This window comes from Notechis scutatus, chromosome 2, assembly GCF_049901735.1.
Source record: "Notechis scutatus isolate UNSWTSFEM ecotype Mainland chromosome 2, rNotScu1.2, whole genome shotgun sequence".
NCBI lineage: Eukaryota > Metazoa > Chordata > Lepidosauria > Squamata > Elapidae > Notechis > Notechis scutatus.
In genome coordinates this window covers 11,844,808-11,867,942 of record NC_142010.1, presented here as the reverse complement: position 1 = coordinate 11,867,942, position 23,135 = coordinate 11,844,808, and the positions used below count along the sequence as shown (strand labels likewise).

Genomic DNA, 23,135 nt, shown 5'->3' with positions numbered 1-23,135 from the left:
AACTGTTGCACCCTCCGCCCCCCGCATGATTGGGATTTGGATGCTTGGCAACTGGCATCCTCTGCAGTCACGCGATTGTGATTTGCCACTTTCCCAGCCACCCTCCAACCAGGTCATATCAAAGGGACACCCAGTTTGCTTAACAAGCATGGGATTTAACAGATGTTTAACAGATGTTTAACAGATAATCAGAATTGGAAGGGACCTTGGAGGTCATCTAGTCCAACCTCCCCACTCAAGCGGGAGACCCTACACCATTTCTGACAAATGGCAGTCCAATCTCTTCTTGAAAGCCTCCAAGGATGAAGCTCCCACAACTTCTGAAGGCAACTTCTGTTCCATTGGTTGATTGTTCTCACTGTCAGAAAGTTTCTCCTTATTTCCAGGTTAAATCTCTCCTTGTTCAGTTTCCATCCGTTATTCCTTGTCTGGCCTATAGGCGCTTTAGAGAATAGCTTGACCCCTTTCTCTCTGTAGCAGCCCCTCAAATCTTGGAAGACCGCTATCATGTCTCCCCTGGTCCTTCTCTTTACTAGACTAGCCAAGCCCAGTTCCTGCGACCGTTCTTCATATGTTTTAGCTTCCAGTCCCTTAATCATCCTGGTTGCTCTTCTCTGTACTTTTTCTAGAGTCTCAATATCTTTTTTATAATGTGGTGAACAAAACTGGATGCAGTACTCTAGGTGTGGTCTTACTAAGGCTTTATAGAGTGGTATCAGTACTTCCCTTGATCTCGATTGTATCCCTCTGTTAATGCAACTTAGGATTGCATTAGCCTTTTTGGCTGCTGCTGCTTCACACTGCTGGCTCCTATTTAGCTGGTTGTCCACTAAGACTCCAAGATCCCTCTCACAATTACTGCTATTGAGCCTGGTTTCACCCAGTCTATATGTGTACTTTGGGTTTTTCTTGCCTAAGTGTAGGACTTTACTTTTCTCTACACTTAATTTCATTTTGTTAGATACGGCTGTGTTCTAGTCTGTCAAGATCCATCTGGATCTTGAGCCGATTTACTTAACAGTTATGTCAACGCATAAAATATTCCTATGCCTGTTTTAGTAGTTGCCATAAAAAAGGGGGGATGGGGTGGGGAGGAAGGATATCTGGAAGAGCAGTGGAAAGGGAAAGTACATTCCAACTCTTATCTTTAAAAGACTGTAACTAAAATACCTGCAGTTTTTGCCTGCAAATATATTTAATTGGAGAATGTGAATGATGACACCCAGCCTGTGAACGTGTTCAATTGGAGAATCTGATTTATGAAACACCCAGTGGGGAGGGGGGAAACAGGGTCACAGGCTGTAAATTACGTATGCCAGTTGGCTTCATACAGGGCAGTGCCAGTATGTCGCCTCCAATGAATCCTTTGAAGTTTTTTTGAAGTTTGGCTCGAGAATCCTGATTTCATTAGAGCGATTGCTGGAATCCTGACAGCTTGTGTGTTTCACTGAATGACCATGGCAAAAAAAAAAAAAAAAAAGGTCATAAAATTGGACAGGGTCACTTGAAGCCTCATTTAACAATCGCACCACTTAACGATGAATTTTCTGATCCCAATTTATTTAGCTAAGTGAACTTCCTTCCGCGCTTAATACGTTAACACAATACATTTCTCGCCAACCTCACGTGATTCAAACAAGGAGGACCAGCACTGAGGCTTGCGCCATGCTCGGAGCGCCGACCTCACAAGCCTTCTCCCCGTGGGTCCTTTTATGTCTGTCGAGGGCCGTCTTACGGGTGTAGCTTTTCCCACACTCCGCGCACCGATAGGGTTTCTCTCCTGTGTGGATCCTCCGGTGTCTGATGAGATTGGATTTCCAGCTGAAACGTTCTCCGCAAACTGGGCACTGACAGGCCTGCTCCCCGGGTCGCGCTCTCCGAGTCACCTTTGGGAAAGTCCTCTGCCTGTGGCATTTGGCGCAGTCCCGTTCGCACCGGTGCGGCTTCTCCTCCTGGTGGTTCCTCTTGTGAGTCAGAAGGTCGATCTGGTGAGAGAATCGTTTCTCGCACTGGGAGCACCGGTAAATCTTCTCTCTTATGTGGGCTCTCTCGTGGGCCAACAAGTCTAAACTCTCCTCGAAGCACTTCCCACAATAGGAGCATGTATAGATCCGCTCGGTTGCCATCGGCGGGTCGTGATTCTCGGAACGATCGGTTCTCAGCTGAAGGTTTCCAGAGAGATCAAAACTGGCCTCTCTTCCTTGGAGGGTTTTCGCGGGTCCGTTGGTAGACACCTCGTCACACAACGAGGCTAAGTCAGACTTTGTATCCGGTAAGCTGTCCATATCCTGCTTACTTTTGAGACCCTCCGGAGCGTTCGGCTCTTGGGTGAATTTCCCCAGGGCTCTTTCCAATAACTTCCCATTGGGGTTTATCTCCTTCGGCTTTTCTAGCCGAAAGCCATCCTTAGATTCCAGCGTTGAGTTACCTGATCCTGGGAAAAAAAAAAGAAACATAAAAGATAAGAGAACATACCGTAGTTGCATATAGGTAGTGCTTGATTTACAACAGAGGTGGGATTCAGCAGGTTCTGACCAGTTTTGGAGAACCGGTAGTGGAAATTTTGAGTACTTTTGGAGAACCAGCAAATCCCACCTCTGACTGGCCCCGCCCCCATCTATTCTCTGCCTCCCATTGAGTCCCAGCTGATCGGCTGGGTCTTCTTTGGTTGCCCTGCACAGGAGAACAGAGCTGGAAAGCAGGTTAGTGGGGTGGGAATGGGATTTTGCAGTATCCTTCCCCTGCCACGCCCACCAAACCACACCACGCCCACCAAGCCACGCCCACAGAACCAGTAGTGAAAAAAATTGAATCCCACCACTGATTTACAACCATTTATTTAGTGGCCATTCAAAGTTAACAACACTGAAAAAAAAAAATTATAACCGGTCCTTGCACTTATAACCATAGCAATATCCCCATGGCCATGAGATCAAAATCTGGGTGCTTGGCAACTGGTGGTAAGCATTCAAAATGGTTGCCGTGTCCTGGGGTCACAGGATCACCATTGGCGACCTTTCCAGCCAGCTTCCGACAAGCAAAGTCAGTGGGAGAAGCCAGACTTGCTTAACGACCGACCACGTGATTCACTTCATGACTGAAGTGATTTGCTTAACGATCGTGACAAAAACATTTGTAAAATTGGGATGTGGCTCCCTGGATGTGACTCCCTTTGGAACAAGCATCGTGGTTAGCAATGGACGTTCTGGTCTCAATTGCATCATGATTGCTCTATGGTATTTGAAGCATCCATTAATTAAAATGTGCGGGGGAGGATGGGTTTATTCTACTTGAGTCTTTACAAGGGGAGAGTGATTGAGTTGAGCTGATATAGAATGAACTCTGCTGCTGATCAGAGGTTTTTAAAACATCTTCTCCGGTTTTAACAGTTTTATTAGTTTATTGTCAACTCATAAAATATTTCTATGGTCTTTTTAGAGTTGGCAACAGAAACGGGGGCGGGGGGAGCAGTGCAGCAGTTTGCAAAACCGAAACTGCATTCCATAAATGTTTGCAAAGATAGTAACTAGTTGACCAGTTTCTGCCACGCAAAATTCTAATTGGAGAACATGATTGATGACTCTGGGCTATGGATGTGTCCCATTGGAGAATATGAATTATGATACACCCAGGGGGTGGGGGGAAAACCAGGGTCGAGGGTGGCAATGAATGATGTGTCTCAGAGTCGGCTACACCCAGGCAGTGCCAGTCCAATAAATCCTTTTTACGTTTTGGAAGTTTGGCTCGAGACTCATGATTTAAATGGGGGTAACTGCCAGAATCCTGACACTTATAATATAAAATACAAAAATAAAAAAGCAAGCGGTAGGTAACAAAAGTGAGGGAAAGGGAAAGAGAGAAGTGTAGAGAAGGGGGGAAAAGGGAAAAAAAAGGCATTGATTGCCGACTCCCTTCAGTGCAATAGAATAAAGCATTAACATTTAAGCTCAACTTTGTACTTTTCCATAATAATATAAACTAGCCATTTCTATAACAACAAATCTATCTAATCAGTAAAACCCAAAAGCAAAAATTCATTTTTTTCCACCTCAAGCGCAAAGAAACAAATGTACTTCTATTCTTTTCTTTGATCAAAACAGTCGGTTGAGCCACCTCTGTTAACTCCATCAACTTTTGCAGCCATTTGTCCATTGTAGGAATTGAAATATCCTTCCTACTGTACATTTGTGCATAAAATAGTCTTGCTGCCATCAACATACATAACATCTAAGTTCCATTTTTCCCACCAAGTCTCTTTCTATTAAGCCCAAAAGAAAACTTTCTGGTTTTATCTTTATATTCACTTTAAGAATTTTCGGTATTAGAGTATGAATCCTATTCCAATATTTTTTTGCTTTATCACATGTCCACCATAAATGGTAAAAGGGCCTTTCTTTACATTTACATTTCCAACATTCATTTGAAATACCTTTATACATTCTGGATAACTTGTCTGGTATTAAATACCAGTGATACATCATCTTCAAGAATTGTTCTTTTAAATTGTAATTGAATGTAAATTTTAAACCTTCCGTTTGGTTTTTAAATTGATTACAGGCCGTATTTATATATTGGTATATTGGTCTTTATCTTGTTTTTATTGGATTTTTTAAAAACCAGTTGTTAGCTGCCCAGAGTTGCCATTTGAAATGGGCAGCCAAATAAATTGGGGGGAAAAATTAATAACAATACGTACCATATTTTTTGTACTGTAAGATGCACCTGACCATAAGACGCACCTAGGTTTAGGGGAGGAAAGCAGGCAATGACAAAGACAGAGGAAGAGGGGTTCAGCGCTTTAAAAGGACCCCACCGCCACGGCCCGTATTTTTGGCTCCATAAGACGCACAGACATTTCCACCCACTTTTCGGGGAGGTGGGGGGGAAGTGCATCTTAGGGAGCAAAAAATACAGTATTTTATTAATGTTTATAATAATAAAAATGTCAGAAAAATGTTGTGGTTCCCCGACAGCCTGTACAGACAGCAGCGGAATTGGACAGTGGGAAAGAACAGGGACCAGTCAGGGAGTCTGGGGAGGACTCGGACGAGGGTCCTGCGTCCAATGCAGAGATGGGGCCAAGACCATCTGGGAGTGGGGTGCTGAGTCTGGAGCCTCCAGAATCTGGCAGCAGCAATGCCGAGGACCCTGGGGAGCCTGTTCCCAGTGCGCGTATGCGCAGAGATGCTAGAAGGCGAGAGCAGCTGAGACAAAAGGGGCAACTCAGGAGTAAGGCTTGGAGGTGATTGCCCCTCCCATAAGGGATAAAAGACAGGCAAAGGTGACGAAAGCTTTGCAGGAAGCAAAGTCATTTGCTCTGTTTGGATTAAACCTTGAAGCTCTGTGGGGACTTTGTACTTCGGTTGGTTTTTTTTCTAGTTCATTTGGCACTCTAGTTGTTGGCAGCAATTCAAAGGAGAGAAAGGTGGGTGCTTATCTCGAGGGACTGTTTGGGACTCATTACAGGCTGGGAATGAACATAATGAACATAATTCCCAGCGTTGAAATAAAACAAGAGTTGTTTTTTAACTAAGCATGTGCTTAATTACGATCTCAGGAAGCCTTGGTCAGAACAGAAAAATAATAAATAATAATAATAAAAACATCCTGTGACAATTTTTTTAAAAAAACAACAACATAAAACAACATCTGCCTCTCCGGAGTCCTTGGGAAGAACTTGTTAGTTGGATTAAACATGCCAAATCCAGTTTAAACATCTGGCTGCAACCAACCATAATAGTAACAAAGTGGTTCTGGGGCTTGTGTGTTCTAAGAACTATGCCAGAATTCAACAATACTGTACATAAATCAGAAGCACCACCATAATTCTGGAACACACCTGAACCTGGCCCCTGATAGGCCTTTCCCAGGGAGTCAGCTTCTTCGGTGGCCTCCGTCCGATGTAGCATCTTCACTCTGCCCGATGGTTCCTGCATCGGTGTGGAGGAATTTATGTCTGCCAGAGGTTTCCTTACCTGAAAGCGAAAGAAGGCAATGCAGCCATGATTGCGAAGTTGGGGGAGAAAACCAAATATTAGGGCCTAAACCAGTGATGGTGATTTTTGTGTGTGTGTGGTGTGCCCACATCCACAATGCAATGCGCCTTGCCCTCTCCCGCGAATGCGTACATAACACCCCTCCCCTCAACTGTACATGCACGCACCTCAACTGATTTTGGGCCCATCTGAGGCCATTTTTGCCCTCCCTGAGATTTGAGGGAAACCCCTGCAACTTCGGGAGGCCGAAAAATGGGCCTTCTGGAAATACCGGAAGTGCCCGTTTTCAGCCTCCGGAGGGCCTCTGGAGTCTGGGGCAGGCCATTTTTGCCCTCCTGGAGGCTCGAGGGAAACCTTGGGAGCCTGAAAAGTGGTCTGTTTCGGCACATCCGGTATTTCGGGAACACCTGTTTTTCGGCCTCCGGAGGTTGCAGAGGCTTCCCTCGAGTCTCCAGGAGGGCGAAAATGGCCTCAAACGGGCTGAAAATCAGCTGGGAGGCGCGCACATGCGCAGTGCAGGTAAGTTTGGCTGGCGCTCGTGTGCCCACACAAATGGCTCTGCCTGCCACCTTTGGCATGTGTGCCATAGGTTCGCCATCATGGGCCTAAACTGTCCTCATCTATACCCCAACCTTCCCCCTCTAGCGCATTTCGCACAATCGGGACAACTAACCCAAGCAACAAAAAGTAGGCTGGCGTCTTCTCTCCATCATTAAAAGCTTTAGTATCTTATCGTTCCTCTAAGACAGGGGTATCAAACTCAAGGCCTGGGGCCAGATCTGGTCTGTGGAGCTGCCCTGGAAACAGCGAAGCACCGGCTCGGGGTGCCTCTACCAACGAAAACGGAGCATGGGAGGGCCGCACGGAGTTCTGTTTCCAGTGGCAGAGGCTGCGAGAGGCTGTTGCGGCCGAAAATGGGACCCAGAGGGACATGTGCGGCCCACCTGAGCTCTGTTTTTGTGGGCAGAGGGCTGCAGGAGGCTGTTGCGGCTGAAAACGGAGATTGGGAGCCTGTTTTCGCTGGCAGAGCACTCGGGCCACCACAGGCGCCCCGACATGAGTGACGTCAAGGTGGCCACGCCCACCCTGGCCACGCCCACCCCAGCCCCTGAGGTAAAACACAGCCCTGTTGCAGCCCACAAGGAAATATTAAGGTTGAGCATGCTAAGAAAGAGAGAGGATTGAAAATGGGGGTGGGGGAGCAAAGGTTATATAAGGGGTGTCAAACTCAAGACCCATAGGCCAGATCAGCCTGTGGGGTGCTTACATCTGGCCCATGGGGCCGCCCTGGAAACAGCGAAGGATTGGTCTGCGGTGTCTCTGCCAGTGAAAATGGAGCTTGGGAGGCCGAGCTTGGCTTTCGCTGGCAGACGGTTGCAGGAGGCCGTTGCAGCCGAAAACTGAGCTCGGGAGCCTGTTTTCGTTGGCAGAGCACTCGGGCCATCACAGGCGCCCTGACATGAGTGACGTCAAGCCACGCCCATCCTGGCCATGCCCACCCCAGCCCCCAAGGTCAAACAACCCTGATGCGGCCCTCAAGGAAATCAAGTTTGACACCCCGCTCTCACGACGCGGTTCCGAAAGGCCTAATAGTAAGCCACGGACCAGGGGATCCCTGCTTTAAGAAGCTCAAGTTACAATTTATCAAGTATAGCACTGTGAAGAAGTATATAAAACAAAGTGCTATTGCTATATCCTGACTTTTATCTTCTGTAGGAAGCCCCCCCCCTCCATTCCCAGATTAAAACATCTGGCAGCATCCTTTAAAATATTAAAGGACACATTCTTACACAGGAATAGGCACCTCAGTCACAAAGCCCCCAAAGATGTATAAAAGCCCATCTATCTCAACCTCATTTTGTCAGCCTCCCCAGAATCATGCTGCTGTCACTGAAGTTTCTGGCTATTAAACAAACAGACCTCCTTTCCAAAACGCAGCCTGCCTCTATTTTATTCTCAGCGTCTTTCTCCCGGCTTGGAATTGGACCAGTTTTTCCTTCCAACACTTCCTATCAACCCTGGGAGGTAAGTTTGATGTCCCCCCTCAAAGTCCACTTGAACTGCGTCTACCCTTTCTTGGCTCAATCCTCTAATACCATGATGGCGAACCTAATGCAGGTGTGCCACAGGTAGCACGGAGAGCCACTTGTGCCGGCACGCGAGCAAACTTATCTCACTGTGCATGCGTGTTCCTCACAGCTGATTTTCGGCTGGTTTGAGGCCTTTTTCAGCCTCCCAGAGGCTGGAGGAAGGCTTCTGCAGGCTTTGCAGGCTGAAAACTAGGCCCGTTTCATCACTTCTTGTTTTTCTGGAAATACCGGAAGTGATGAAACAGGGCTAGTTTTCGGCCTGCAAAGCCTGCAGAAGCCTTCCTCAAGCTTCTGGGAGGCCGAAAAAGTCCTCAAACCGGCCGAAAAACAGTTGTGAGGCACAGTGCAGGTAAGGGGGCGGTGGGAGGTAGGGATTGCACGCGCATGTGTAGGGGGCGTGGGGGGCACGCATTGCCTTCTGGGTGCTGGCACGTGAGCACGAGTGTGCAAGCATTGTGCACAGTTTTTGGCACAGGAGCCTAAAAAGGTTAGCCACCACTGCTCTAATACAATGTTTCTCCCCCGTATCAACTTAAGGATATGTGAACTTCAACTCCCAGAATCACGCTAGCTGGGAAATTCTGGGAGTCGAAGTCCAACATCTTAAAGCTGATAAAATTGAGAAACACTGCTCTAACGAATATACCAGGCTGGCTCTTACCTATCAACGTACCTTTCTAGCCAGTGTGTATAGCTGCCCATCTTACAAGAGGTGACTCTGGGTAACACCGTATTGAAATAAAACCAACAATTAAAATACAATAATCCCTTCCTCTTATCTTCTCTGAAATGGAAACAACCCAACATTTCACAAATTGGGGGAGCTAGGCAGCATCATTCTTGTGTGTGTGCGTGTGTGTGTGTTGTCAGCAACTCTGAGTAAGCAGCTTTGAGTGGAAGGGCTGACCCTTTGACACATTGCAATGTAAGCCCCACCCCTTTTCTAGATGTCACAAAGGGGTGGAGCTTTCTGGGCAATGTTGCAATGTGACTTTTGCCACGCTGAAAAAAAACTATAGAGATGCTAGGACGGCTTGGACTCAGAAGTGCAGGTGGTCCTCGACTTACGACCACAATCGATTTCCAAATTACTGTTGTTAAGTGAGCCATTTAGGTAAGCTTTGCCACCATTTCTTTATCAACCTTTCTAGCCACAGTTGTTAACTGAATCCCTGTGGATAACTTAGGAACCCGGCTGTTAAGTGAAGCCGAGACAGCTAAGACGCTGAGCTTGTCGATCAGAAAGGCAGTTCGGTGGTTCGAATCCCTAGGACAACTCAAAAATATTTCTCTGGTCTTTTAGAGTTGTCAGCAGAAAGGGAGTTGTGGGGAGTAATGCATACCTTAAATATTTTCATAGATAATTTACTAAGCGACTGAAGCTTCTGGCGTGCAAGATTGTTGCTGAAGAGCATGATTGATGACTCTAGGCTATGGATGTGTCCCATTGGAGAATATACATCCAGAGGGTGGGGGAAGAACAGGGTCGAGGATGAGATGAATGATGTCTCTCAGTGTCGGCTACACCCAGGTAGTTCTGGCATGTTCGCTCCTAATAAATCTTTTTTTTTCAAAACTCTGAGAGGTACAGCTAGAGGCACGTGATTTGAATGGGGGTGGATTGTCAGAGCGCTGACAGCTGGCTTTCCCATTGACTGTGCTGGTCGGGAGGTCGCAAAAGGGAATCCCATGACCTTGGGGCACTGCAACCATCATAAATAGGAACCGGTGGCCAAGCCTTTGAATTTTGATCACGTGACCCTGGGGATGCTTCAGTGGTCGTTAAGTGTGAAAAACGGCCGCAAGTCATATTTTTCAGGGCCGTGGTAACTTTGGTCACTCGATGAACTGTTGTAAGTCGAGGACTGCCTGGATAGATTCTTTGAAAAAAAACGGGCCCTGGCCAACATATGGCTTACTCTTTTACACCCATTCAACCTCCCCCAAAAGGCGGGAGCATCATGCGCACTGTCAACTCGTAAAACATTCCTATGGCGGTTTTAGTAGTTGCCACACACACAAAAAAAGTGGGGGGAGGAAGAAAATCTGGAAGAGCAATTGAAAGCAAAAGTACATTCCAACTCTTATCTTTAACAGATTGTAGCTAAAGTACCAGAGCTTTTGCCGCAAATATATTTAATTGGAGAATGTGATTGATGACACCCAGCCCGTGAACGTGCTCAATTGGAGAATCTGGTTTATGAGACACCCAGGGGGGGCAAGAGGGGAAACGGTGTGACAGGGGACCGTAAATTATGTATGCCAGAGTTAGCTTCATACAGGGCAGTGCCAGTATGTCGCCTCTAATAAATCCTTTGAAGTTTTTTGAAGTTTGGCTCGAGAATCATGATTTAAATAGGGCGATTGCTGGAATCCTGACACACAGATTTACCCATGCAAGACAAACAGAAGAATACTTGCAGAAACAGCAGAGACTGTAGGACAGTGATGGCTAACCTTTTAGGCACCAAGTGCCCAAAGTGCGTGCGTATCCCCATAATGCAATAAGTGCACCTTCCGTGCATGTGTCCCACCCCATGCATGCGTCCTGCCTCCCACACATGCACAACAGAGACCCAAAGACCAGCTGGATGGTGGGAGGTACGGGCACACATGTGCTACAGAGCTGAGCTGGGGGCGACAGCTTGCACACCCACAGAGAGGGCTCTGCGTGACACCTTTGGCACGTGTGCCATAGGTTCACCATCACAGCTATAGGACGACAGCAGAACAGCCCCAAAATGAAATTTCAGTTCAATGTAATGGCCGTTGATATAACCCGGGGATGTCAAACTCAATTTCACTGAGGGCCACATCAGGATTTTGTTTGACCCTGGAGGGCTGGGGTGGGTGGGGCCAACTTGACATCAATCACGCCAGGGGGCACTTGTGGTGGCCTGAGCGCTCTGCCAGTGAAAATGGGCTCCCGAGCTCAGTTTTCGGCTGCGACGGCTTCCTGCAACCCTCTGCCAGTGAAAACAGAGCTTGGACTCCCGAGCTCCATTTTCACTGGCAGAAGCACCGTGGGCCAATCCTTCGCTGTTTCCAGGGCAGCCCTGCAGGCCAGATGTAAGCACCCCACAGGCCGGATCTGGCCCGTGGGCCTTGAGTTTGACACCCCCGATTTAAAATTTGCTCCCCCTCCCCTCATTTTCAATCATCTCTCTTTCTTAGCATGCTCAACCTTAACATTTTGGGGGAGCCTTTGGAAAGATCGCGGGGGCAGTGGTTGCCGAACGGGATAGACTCTCACTTTTTCTTCCAGTCTGCCTTGGGCCTCCCCATTCAGGCTCTCCTCTTCAAGCCCAAGCTCCGTGTTTACATTCACGGGGTCAGCGAAGCTGGGGAAGATTTCCCCGCTAAAGCTGAAATGGGTCTGTAGCACATCCGCTTCATCAGCTCCGGCTTCCAAACATTTTGGGGGTTCTCTACATTCCAAGGATGGGGGAGAAAACGCCATGAACTTCAAGGAATACTGGCACTCCTGCTCGGGCCCAGCGGCCGCACTCTGCTCCACGCTGCGCCAAGTCTTTAGCTCGCTTTCAGTTGGGCGCTGGAAAAGGAGGCGGCTTTTTCCTTCTCCGTCTTCTGCTTTCTGCTCAGGTTGATCCGTTGCTCCTGCCCCCTGGTCCTCGGCACTTATTTCTGGCTGAAGCTCCTGGACTGAGATGGAAAAGCTTTGCTGGTAAATTTAGGCAAGAGCATTGCCCCCATTCCCAGGTCAAATCCATGGGAAAAAGAGAGGGAGGGAAAGATAGAAGGAGGGAGAGACAAGGGGAAGAAGGCAGGAAGAGGAGGAAGGAGAAGAGGAAGGGGAGAGAAGAGGAAAAGAGAGGGAGGAAAGAGAGTAAGGAACAGGGGGAAGCAAGGGAGGAAGGGAAGGAGAGAGGGGAGAGAAGAAGAAAAGAGAGGAAGGCGAGAGACGGGAAGAAAGGAGAGAATGGAAGAGAGAAAGAGGGAGGAGAAAGAAGCAGAGAGGTGGGGAGAGAGAAAGGAAAGAGGGAAGGGAGAGGACAGAAAGAAAAGGGAATACCATGTTTCCCCGAAAACAAGACTGGGTCTTATATTAATTTTTGCTCCAAAAGACACATGAGGGCTTATTTTCCGGTTAGGTCTTATTTTGGAGGAGATATGGTACTAAATGCGCCCGTCTGGCTGATGAGCTTAACTAGGGCTTATATCTTGGGGGGGATAGGGCTTATATGAAAAACCATGCTAGGGCTTATTTTCTGGGCTGGGTCTTATTTTGGGGAAAACGCGATCGTAGGAGGGAGTGGGAGGGAGCGATGGCAGAAGGAGAGGGAGAAGGAAATGAGGGGAGAGAAAAGGGGAAGGGGAGAGAGAGGAGGATATAAGGCAAGAGGTGGGGGAAGGGGAGGAAGGAGAGAGGGAATGGTGGGTAAAAGAGGGAGAATATGAATCTGACTCTGTAAAACCCGATTCAGGAAAAAAGCACCTGGCCATTTCCCAATGTCTTTGCAACCTCTTCACTGCCAACCACACTTTTTTTGGGAGAGGGGGAAGAGGAGGGAGAAAATTAGCTGTCATCTTATTCTAATTAATAACCCCAAAAAGAAACTACATCCAAGATCTGTGGGGGAGCCAATGTAACTGTGCAACAAGATTCAGCTGCACGGGGAACTGGGCCGGCCGAGGTTTCAGGCAGAAGCTGGAACGGTTTCTACTGGAAACTGTGGCACCCACAGGAAGGAAGGAAGGAAGGAAGAAGGAAGGAAGGAAGGAAGGAAGGAAGGAAGGAAGGAAGGAAGGATAGGAAGGATAGGAAGGAAGGAAGGAAGGAAGGAAGGAAGGAAGAAGGAAGGAAGGAAGGAAGGAAGGAAGGATAGGAAGGAAGGAAGGAAGGAAGGAAGGAAGGATAGGAAGGAAGGAAGGAAGGAAGGAAGGAAGGAAGGAAGGAAGGAAGGAAGGAAGGAGGAAGGAAGGAAGGAAGGAAGGAAGGAAGGAAGGAAGGAAGGAAGGAAGGAAGGAAGGAAGGAAGGAAGGAAGGAAGGAAGGAAGGAAGGAAGGAAGGAAGGAAGGAAGGAAGGAAGGAAGGAAGGAAGGAAGGAAGAAGGAAGGAAGGAAGGAGAGGAAGGAAGGAAGGAAGGAAGGAAGGAAGGAAGGAAGGAAGGAAGGATAGGAAGGAAGGAAGGAAGGAAGGAAGGATAGGAAGGAAAGGAAGGAAGGAAGGAAGGAAGGAAGGAAGGAAGGAAGGAAGGAAGGAAGGAAGGAAGGAAGGAAGGGAGGGAGGAACAATCTGAGTAAGTTGCAGCCCAGGGATCCTTACTTAGAGAGGCCACCATCCCAGAATTTTCTGCCATGACCTCACGGTACAGGTCCTGCTGTCCTGCATCCAGCAGCATCCATTCCTCGTCGGTAAAACGCACGGCCACATCTTCAAAACTCAGAAGCTCCTATGAAACGGACAAATGACATCTACATTTATTCCTATTATTATTATTATTATTATTATTATTATTATTATTATTATTATTATTGGATTTTTCCTTTTGACATATCTCAGTTGCACATTAAACAGTACAGTGACATCATTTATACAACTACATTTCATGTCCGGTATAATCTGTACATTCTATTTCTATTACCTTCTACGTCTATTGTTATACATTTCCTTTTCTTACTTCTATTATCTATACGGTTGTACCATTTCTCCCATATTGCATAACATTCAGAATCCTCTTTTCCCTTTAATTCTATAGTCAATTTATCCATTTCCATGCACTCATTTTTTTTTTTAATTACTAGACCTTCGGATGGCGTGCAGTCTTTCTTCCAACATTGCAGAAAGACAATTGTGATGACCTGGGGCGTGGCACAAAGGCAACACGGTCACATGAGTAAGAAAAGTCCCTTTAATACCTCCAACTTTGCCCTCAATATCCAGTTACCTTTGGCTAGAGAAAAAGCTCTCCCCAAGAACAGTCTTTAAGCAGAGAAATTTCAGTCCGAAAACAAAGGACACATACTGTAAATAAAAATCCACACAAACCACGCTGCAGCAATTAACTGGACAGGGCAGGATAAGGAATTGCAGACTTCAAAGGCCAACAAAACACACACAGTTGGGAAGATGCCCGGAACCCAGATAAGCCTCGGCAATAAAAGATAACGCACGATTTGCTTCCCACAAGTTGTTGTGCGCAACCTCCCTTTTTAAACACTGTGCTCCCAGCTGCAGCTAATGAAGGGAATCAGGGCCCTTTCCTTCCCCGTAAGCCACACAACTCATGTTGCTCCCTTCTCCGTTCCTCCCCGTGTGCCCTAGGATGAAGAGGGGGTGAGTCTGGGTCTTCCTCTGAATTCCCTCTCCCCTGCTCTACCTCTCCCCTGCTCTGCCCAGCCGGACTTTGCCCTTCCCCAGTTTCTTCCACAGCCAATGGAGCCACACTCCCACTCTCTGCCAGGAGCTCAGCCTCCCCCTCAGAATCAGATTCCGACAGGGGCATGACAGCGATTGTTGCTGCTATTATTATATGTAACACCATATATTTTGTCCTTTTATTGAATTTCCCTTTAATTATCCCTAGGAGAAATAATTCCGGAGCATTATTCTATTTGACTGCCTGTTAATTCCTGTAACCACTTTTGTATTTTCTTCCAATATTTTTTCGCTTCAGGGCATATCTACCATTTCCAACAGTTTGGATTTGAATTTGGGTGAATCTTAGCCAGCCTTGTGGGCGCCAAGTGCCAGCGATAAAATATTTTGTGTTGGTTTTCTTTATGAGCTGCCAATTTTGTTATTTTGTAATTTATATTCCAAATTTTTTTCCCACTCCTCTAGCTCAATACTGTACCCAAAATTTTTGGACCATGCTATCATTGACCTGTGGTTTCTGTGGTATAGTGGTTACATTTGCCTAACACGCAAAAGTCCCTAGTTCGAAACTGGGCAGAAACACATCTTTATCAAGATCAAGTGAGGTACTACTACCACTCTATAAAGCCTTAGTAAGACCACTCCTAGAATACTGCATCCAGTTTTGGTCACCACACTGTAAAAAAGAGGTTGAGACTCTAGAAAAAGTACAGAGAAGAGCAACCAGGATGATTAGAGGACTCGAGACTAAAACATATGAAGAACGGTCACAGGAACTGGGCATGGCTAGTCTAGTGAAGAGAAGGACCAGGAGAGACATGATAGCCGTCTTCCAATATTTGAGGGGCTGCCACAGAGAGGAAGGGGCCAAGCTATTTCCCAAAGCACCTGTAGGCCAGACAAGGAATAATGGATGGAAACTGAACAAGGAGAGATTTAACCTGGAAATAAGGAGAAACTTTCTGACAGTGAGAACAATCAACCAATGGAGCAGCTTGCCCTCGGAAGTTGTGTGAGCGCCATCACTTGAGACTTTCAAGAAGAGATTGGACTGCCATCTGTCAGAAATGGTGTAGGGTCTCCTGCTTGGGCAGGGGGTTGGACTAGATGACTTACCAGTTCCCTTCCAACTCTGATTCTCTCTCTGTCTGCATAATTGTAAGAAGCCAGACCATTTGAATGACCAATCAACAAGCAAACCAATCAGCTGCTCAGAATTTAGACATCGCTCCAAACAAACAACCAATCACACAACCAACTGGCCACACAAAACGTTTATAGGCTAATGAGGTGTTGTGACTACGGGAGTTTTTGAAACTGTTGGCTTTAAATCTCAGAGTCTTATCTTGTTCCCGGACCTTCAGCATTAATTAGGAAAATTTACCAGAACTGTGGGATGTTTCAATCAGGGTTTATTCAAGAAGCTGACACACCCCCAGGTCATAAAAGGAAGCGTGTCAGCCCTCAAGCTTTGTTCGGGTCAAACTGTTTAATTTGTTACAAACTGTTACCAACTCTGTTACAAACTGAGAAAACTGGGAACCTGTTATGACTGTGATACTTGTTCTAACGTGCTGTTAAACTGTGAGTTTTTGGAAGAGGTATTTGGCTCTTTCTGCTATTACTGTGAGAGTCATTCTGTTAAGTTTGCTATCTCGTGATCCTATTATCTGGTCGTCTTGTGAATATATTATTCTGGGAGAACTGCTAATGAAGGAATGAAATAAACTTCAAAGGTGTTTTTACTATCTGGTCTGGCGGTGAGTTTCTTGGGAGAGCTGCCAATGACATTTTATTGCCAGAATGAACTTCGGCTTTTGAGTCCATGTGTTTTATAGTTTGTTTGCTGTGGCATTCTAGTCTCTCACTCTGTGGCTTGGGATGGGACAGAACAATGAGGTATAGGACAAGAAAATCTCTCTGATAATGTCACCTAGTCTGGTAACAAAACATTCATAAATGAAATTGAAACAGGTGTGGAGAGCAAACCACTGCCAGAAACATTACCCACCATCCATGAGCTGCAACAGAATAGCCACGACTCATGACGTGATTTTATAGGAGAACAAGCCTTTTGATGCAATGTCTTCTCCCTTTTTTTTTCTGCCCTAATTTCCATTTTTTTTTGCAAAATCCTAAAATTCAGTGGAATGAGGCTTGAAAAACCCTGCTCTAAAACTTCTCATCTCCCATGAGTATAACAACAACGATGATGATGATGATGTCAGGATTCCAGCAATCGCCCTAATTAAATCAGGATTCTCGAGCCAAACTTCAAAAAACTTCAAAGGATTCATTAGAGGCGACATACCGACATTGCCCTGTATGAAGCCAACTCTGGCATAAATAATTTACCGTCCCCTATGACCCTGTTTCCCCCCTTCCCCCTTGGTGTCTCATAAACCAGATCCTCCAATTGATCCTCCATGTTCATGGGATGTGTGTCATCAATCACGTTCTCCAATTAAACATATTCGTGGGCAAAAACGCTGGTATTTTAGTTACAATCTTTTAAAGATAAGAGTTGGAATGTATTGTCGCTTCCAAACTGCTGCACTGCTCTTCAAGATTTCCTTCCTCTCCCCCCTCTTTTTTATGGAAACTACTAAAACAGGCATAGGAATGTTTTATGAGTTGACAAATAATAATAGTTCTACCTGGCTGAGTGGCCTAGCAGTCATTCCTCGGTCACTAGAGAAACTCCCTGGTTCCAAGGATGTCTGAAGAAGCTCCGTGGCATCTAAGAAGAAAGCAGATTTTTCATACGCATTGACATTCATCTATACATAACATTTCTCTTCCGTGGGGGGAAACACATAGTGGAGGTTATTAAAAAGCTCTATTGAACTTGAATGCTCTCGCATGGGGATGCTGCAACGGTCTTGTGTGAAACAAATGGTCATGTCCGTTTTTAGTGCCCCGGTAACTTTGAACGGTCGTAAGTCAAGGACTACATGTGTTATGCGAAGGAAGGCTTCAGTTGGATAAGGAGCCTCTGCCGCTGGTCTTGCTCTCAGAAATGGCAGATCTCCTGCCTAAAAAAGACAAACCAGGAAATGTTAAACTTCCAGTGCTCTGAAGCAGTGGTCACCAACCAGTGGGCTGGGGACCACTGGTGGTGCGCAAGGAAATTTGGGTGGTCCACAGAGAAATGTCACCCCCAAAGCAATTAATCCAGGTTGCACGGGAACACAAGGCTGCGCCGCCCACATGGCCTGCAGGAACACGAGTTTGTGTCACTTGCATTGCGAACAACACGAGGTAGTGATGGGAGGGGAGGAAAGGGAGGAGGGGGGGAACTTGCCCCACTCACCCCACACACCTCGCCTGGCCACCGGGCTGCTTCTTTCTGCTTCTGTTTTTGGCTGCACGCAAGGAAAGCAGCAAAAGTCTTTCTTCCTTTCCCCCAAACTCCACCAGAAATGAGTCTTTGGGACCCTGCAAGGCATCCTGGTCCAAGAGGCTGCACTGGCGCAACACATCTCACAAAGACTCATTTCTTTCAGAATTTGGGGGAGAGAAAGAAAGACTTCTGCTGCTTTCCTTGCATGAAGCCAAAAGTCTCTCTCTCACCCCCTGAGAACGGAGCCGGAGACGGTATCCTGTGATCCCAAATAAAGAATGATCGATCAGTAGGAAAACGGGGTGGGGTCTGACTGACTTTTTTTTGGGGGGGGTATTGCTGTTCTCTCCTCTCTTCCCCCCCCAACCCAAAACTTTCATTCACGAGCCCCAGGAGACCCCTTGCATTTCCTCCTCCCCAAAGCCACCTCACAACCAGCCCCGGTTGCTGCAGCGAAGAAGGAAACACACCTGCATCCCCAGGTCCGCTGGATTTTGTCGCTTGGGAATGCGCGTCAGCAAGCACAATGAAGAGCTGGGATTTTGTTGCTTCCACACGTTCTGGTGGAAGTTTCCGCAAAGAGTCTGCAACAGCCAGGGCAAAAGTTGCGTATTCGTCATTGCGACAGCTGTTATTATCGGGGCTCCGTGGCGACAGCATTGCAGTATGAAGTTGCTCCCAGCATAGAGTGACCAAAGTGTCCAGTATCTTGTCCTTTCCCATCATCTTCCTCCTCTTTCTTGATTGGGGAACTGGTGGTTTTATGGGCGACCCAGTGAACATACTGGTTGAACTCTCCTCGTCCTCATCACTACTGTTCAGTGAGAAGGAACCCGAGTGCCTGGATGCAGGGTGTGATGTGAATGAGATTTCCTCCATATTCAAGGCTGAATCCAAGGAGTCTTGCTCTAGATGACCTGTCGTGACATCCTCTGGCTGTAATTATATAAGTAGAGTAGAGTAGAGTAGAGTAGAGTAGAGTAGAGTAGAGTAGAGTAGGATAGGATAGGATAGAATAGAATAGAATAGAATAGAATAGAATAGAATAGAATAGAATAGAATAGAACAGAACTCTTTATTGGCCAAGTGTGATTGGACACATAAGGAATTTGTCTTTGGTGCATATGCTCCCAGTGTACATAAAGAAAAAAATACAATACTGTCATGCCCTGTCTGAGTCTGAATCCGTAGAGGAAGACGAACAGCTGACAGGGAGTGGGAGTGTGGCTCCGTTGGCTGTGGAGGAAACTGGGTAAGAACAAAGTCTGGCTGGGCAGATCAGGGAAGAGGTAGAACAAGGGAGAGGGAGTTCAGAGGAAGACCGGGGCTCACACCCTTTTCATCCTAGGGCACGCAGGGAGGAACGGAGAAGAGAGCAACGTGAGTTGTGTGGCTTATGGGGGAGGAAAGGGCCCTGATTCCCTTCATTAGCCACCCCTGGGAAGAGAGTTTAAAAGAGATGAATGATGAGTGCTGCATCTGCTGGGAACAAACGTGAGTTTATCTTGTGTTGACTTTGGTTATCTGTGTTCCTGGCATCCTCCCGTGTTGAATTACGGCCGTTCCTTCATGTCTGGAATTCCTTCTCCTGCCCTGCCGAACTAATTACCTCATCTTGCCTTGACTGGACTTATAGTTACAGTTTTTGTTGACCACATTTTGGACTTGATTCTCTGCAGCCAAAGCTGTTCCTGGGAGAGTTTTTCTCTAGCCAGAAGGTAAACAGGACATTGGGGGCAAAATTGGAGCTAATAAAGGGACTGATTATCTGACTGTTGACTTTGTGCCATGCCCAGAATCAACACAAATACACTCCTCATGAATCATAAGATACAACACTTAGTGATAGTCATAGGTTACTAATAAGCAATCAGATCATACTAGGGAACAAATAAAACAATATAAATTGTAAAGATACAAGCAACACGGTTATAGTCATAAGTGGGAAGAGATAAGTACTAGGAAGGATGAGAAGAATAATAGTAATACAGCTTTAGTAAATAATTTGACAGTGTTGAGGGAATTAGTTGTTTAGCAGCATGATGGCATTTGGGAAAAAACTTTCCTTGTGTCTTGTTGTTCTGGTGTGCAGTGCCCTATAGCAGGGGTCCTCAACCACCGGGCCGCGGACCGGTCCTGGTCCATGGAGCACTCTGTACCGGGCCGCAAATAAAAAAAAAAATGGCGGCTTTCTTCGCCTTCGGTGAATGCTGCTGGGATCGGGGATCAAGGACACAAATGAAAGAAGCAGGGAGGGAGGAAGCAACCGAAGCCTGTCCTGCTCTCTGGCTCAGCAGCTTCGGTTTCCTCCCGCCTCGTTCCTCTCTCAGTCGCTCTCTCGCTGCTCCATCAGCCCAGGAAGAAACTGCTTCAAAAAGAGCGGGGGTGGCTTTTCCTGTCGCCGCAGCTCCTCCAGCGCCCGTTTACCCCCACCCGCCCGCCCGCGCGCTTCAATTCAGTGCTCCGTTCTGCCTGCCTGCCTGTCTGGTTGTTTGGGAGCAGCTTGGCTGAGAATAATAACTATTCGCCTCTTTTTATCAGCCGAAGCTGCTCCAAAACGAAGGCAGGCAGGCAGGCAGGCAGGCAGAACGGAGCACTGGGTTGAACCGCGCGGCGGGCGGGTGGGGGTGGACGGGCGCTTTGGAGGAGCTGCGGCGACAGGAAAGCCACACACACCCGGCTTCTTTGAAGCAGTTTCTTCCTGGGCTGGTGGAGCAGCGAGAGAGCGACTGAGAGAGGAACGAGGCAGACACCTGAGGGAGGGAGGGAGACACCTGAGGGATGGGGCTGAGGGAGGCAGGGCCGAGGCGCTCCCTGAACTTGGTGGTTTGCTGGCAGATGTTTTATTACCCGACTACGTAACAACATCAGATGTTACCTAGTCAGGTAATGAAACGTCTGCAAGCAAACCACCAAACTCGGATTCTTCCCCCCCCCCCGGTCCTTGAAAAAGTGTTTGTGCTTGAAACTGGTCCCTGGTACAAAAAAGGTTGGGGACCACTGCCCTATAGCATCATTTTTGAGGGTCAATGTTATCCAAAAAGACAGATAGGTGGTTACATACATGACATCCTTAAAGACATTACTGTAACTAGCATAAAACTCTAATGACTGTAAATAGAGCTGATGTGCACAGCACTGTTCATGCTATATTATAAATGCAGTGCTATTTGCTTTCAAAATGCAATGCTATTTGCTTATATATATGCCTGGGTCAGCACAGATTATTGTCAGCCCCAAAGCTACAAATGTGGAGGGAGTGTTTGTGGGTCAAAAGAGACCGTGTATCCAGTTCTGTACAAATATGGCACGATGACGGCTGCCTCGGTGAAATGCTCTCTAATGGTTTCTTTATTCTTTATTATTCTCTGCAATTTCCTATGGATTTCATACTCATGAGACCATATTTATACTGACTGTTTCCTAGTATGATTTGATGGCTTATTGTACCCTATGACTATTATTAAGTGTTGTACCTTATGATTCTTGACGAATGTATCTTTTCTTTTATGTACACTGAGAGCATTTGCACCAAGACAAATTCCTTGTGTGTCCAATCACACTTGGTCAATAAAGAATTCTATTCTATTCTATTCTATTCTATTCTATTCTATTCTATTCTATTCTATTCTATTCTATTCTATTCTATTCTAACCTTATGATTCTTGACGAATGTATCTTTTCTTTTATGTACACTGAGAGCATTTGCACCAAGACAAATTCCTTGTGTGTCCAATCACACTTGGTCAATAAAGAATTCTATTCTATTCTATTCTATTCTATTCTATTCTATTCTATTCTATTCTAACCTTATGATTCTTGACGAATGTATCTTTTCTTTTATGTACACTGAGAGCATTTGCACCAAGACAAATTCCTTGTGTGTCCAATCACACTTGGTCAATAAAGAATTCTATTCTATTCTATTCTATTCTATTCTATTCTATTCTATTCTATTCTAACCTTATGATTCTTGACGAATGTATCTTTTCTTTTATGTACACTGAGAGCATTTGCACCAAGACAAATTCCTTGTGTGTCCAATCACACTTGGTCAATAAAGAATTCTATTCTATTCTATTCTATTCTATTCTATTCTATTCTGTTCTGTTCTGTTCTATTCTATTCTATTCTATTCTAACCTTATGATTCTTGACGAATGTATCTTTTCTTTTATGTACACTGAGAGCATTTGCACCAAGACAAATTCCTTGTGTGTCCAATTACACTTGGCCAACAAAAAGAATTCTATTCTATTACATATATAAAAAATGTTCTAGATTAGGGTGCGGTTTTCTTACCTTCGCTGCAGCCCCGTTGACATTCGCTTGGGTTTCCCAGTGTTTTATCAATCCTTCCAGCCAGGACAGCATTATAGAGTGGGCTGGCAGTCCAGGGTCCCTGTTCTTCGTTTTCATTCTTTTTGTCAGCCTGACGAAGTTGTCCCGCAGTTGCTTCCACTTTTCTCTGTCTCGGTCTGGATCTTCCTCCAGAGTTCTTCCAATTTCCCTCCCCGAATGGGCTGTCGCCTCCTGGTCCGTGTAGTCTCTATCCGTCTCGTCGTACAAATGTTGATACCGCCTCACCTTGTGGGACAGCCTCTCTTCCGGCTGCTCCATTTTGCCATTTGAATGTTCCTTGCCTTCCCGCGGGAAGTCGGGATTATCCGATCCGCATGCAAGATGCGCATCCCCTGACTACACAACTGTCTGCCACCATCTGCAACCCATCGATCCCTTCACAGCTTAGTGGGGGTAACACCTACGTGCAGTTGCAGACAACTCGAAAGCAAACTGTGAGAATCAAGTAGAGAAGCTAACTGGAATTAAGGAGACACTACCTGACAATGAGAGCAATTAACCAGTGGAACGACTTGCCTCCAGAAGTTGTGGACGCTTCGTCACTGGAGCTCTTTAAGAAGGGCCTAAATAGCCACTTGTCTATACGGTTGAACAGAGGGCTGGACTACAGGACCTCCAAGGTCCCTCCCAGCTCTATTCTGAATCCACTCCAGTGGCTTTCCCCCATCAGTGACACATACCTAGCACAGATCTGGAGGTCTATCCCATGGCAATAGACAGACAGATAGAGCGGCACACAACTTCCGGAACCGATGAAGGAAAAGCGAACATTGTCCATGGGGTTTTTTCTTTCAGGCAGAGGCCGCCCTTCTTCCTTTGCGCCTGCGCGGCAAATTCCACACTCCCCCCAGTTTGGATCCGGAAGTAGTTTTCTAGAGATGCCCTTTCCCTCTATATTTTCACATCTTTACGTTGCTATAGAAACTTCCGGTCGGTTTTTCATCCTCCCCCCCCCACTCCCTCCTGCGCAGGGTCTGACCAGCGAGATGCTACGAATCGGACAGC

At 46.5% G+C, this 23,135-nt stretch overlaps 1 protein-coding gene across 2 annotated transcripts; it reads right to left on the bottom strand.

Moving 5' to 3' along the window:
• Window positions 1–1,542: 1,542 nt before the first annotated feature.
• On the bottom strand, window positions 1,543–23,063 carry LOC113430195 (uncharacterized). Of its 2 annotated transcripts, XM_087952932.1 has the most exons (7): window positions 22,071–23,063; window positions 18,240–18,705; window positions 17,084–17,166; window positions 13,374–13,500; window positions 11,340–11,749; window positions 5,840–5,975; window positions 1,543–2,434 (listed from the first exon to the last, which is right to left on the bottom strand). In XM_087952932.1, exons 1-7 carry the CDS (start codon window positions 22,386–22,388, stop codon window positions 1,632–1,634), a joined length of 2,343 nt encoding a protein of 780 aa, XP_087809058.1. In that variant the 5' UTR covers window positions 22,389–23,063; the 3' UTR covers window positions 1,543–1,631. The 2 variants fall into 2 exon arrangements, with proteins under 2 accessions (XP_087809058.1, XP_087809059.1); XM_087952933.1 differs by lacking the exon at window positions 18,240–18,705 and having other exon boundaries at window positions 22,811–22,945.
• Between the last annotated feature and the right edge of the window lie 72 nt (window positions 23,064–23,135).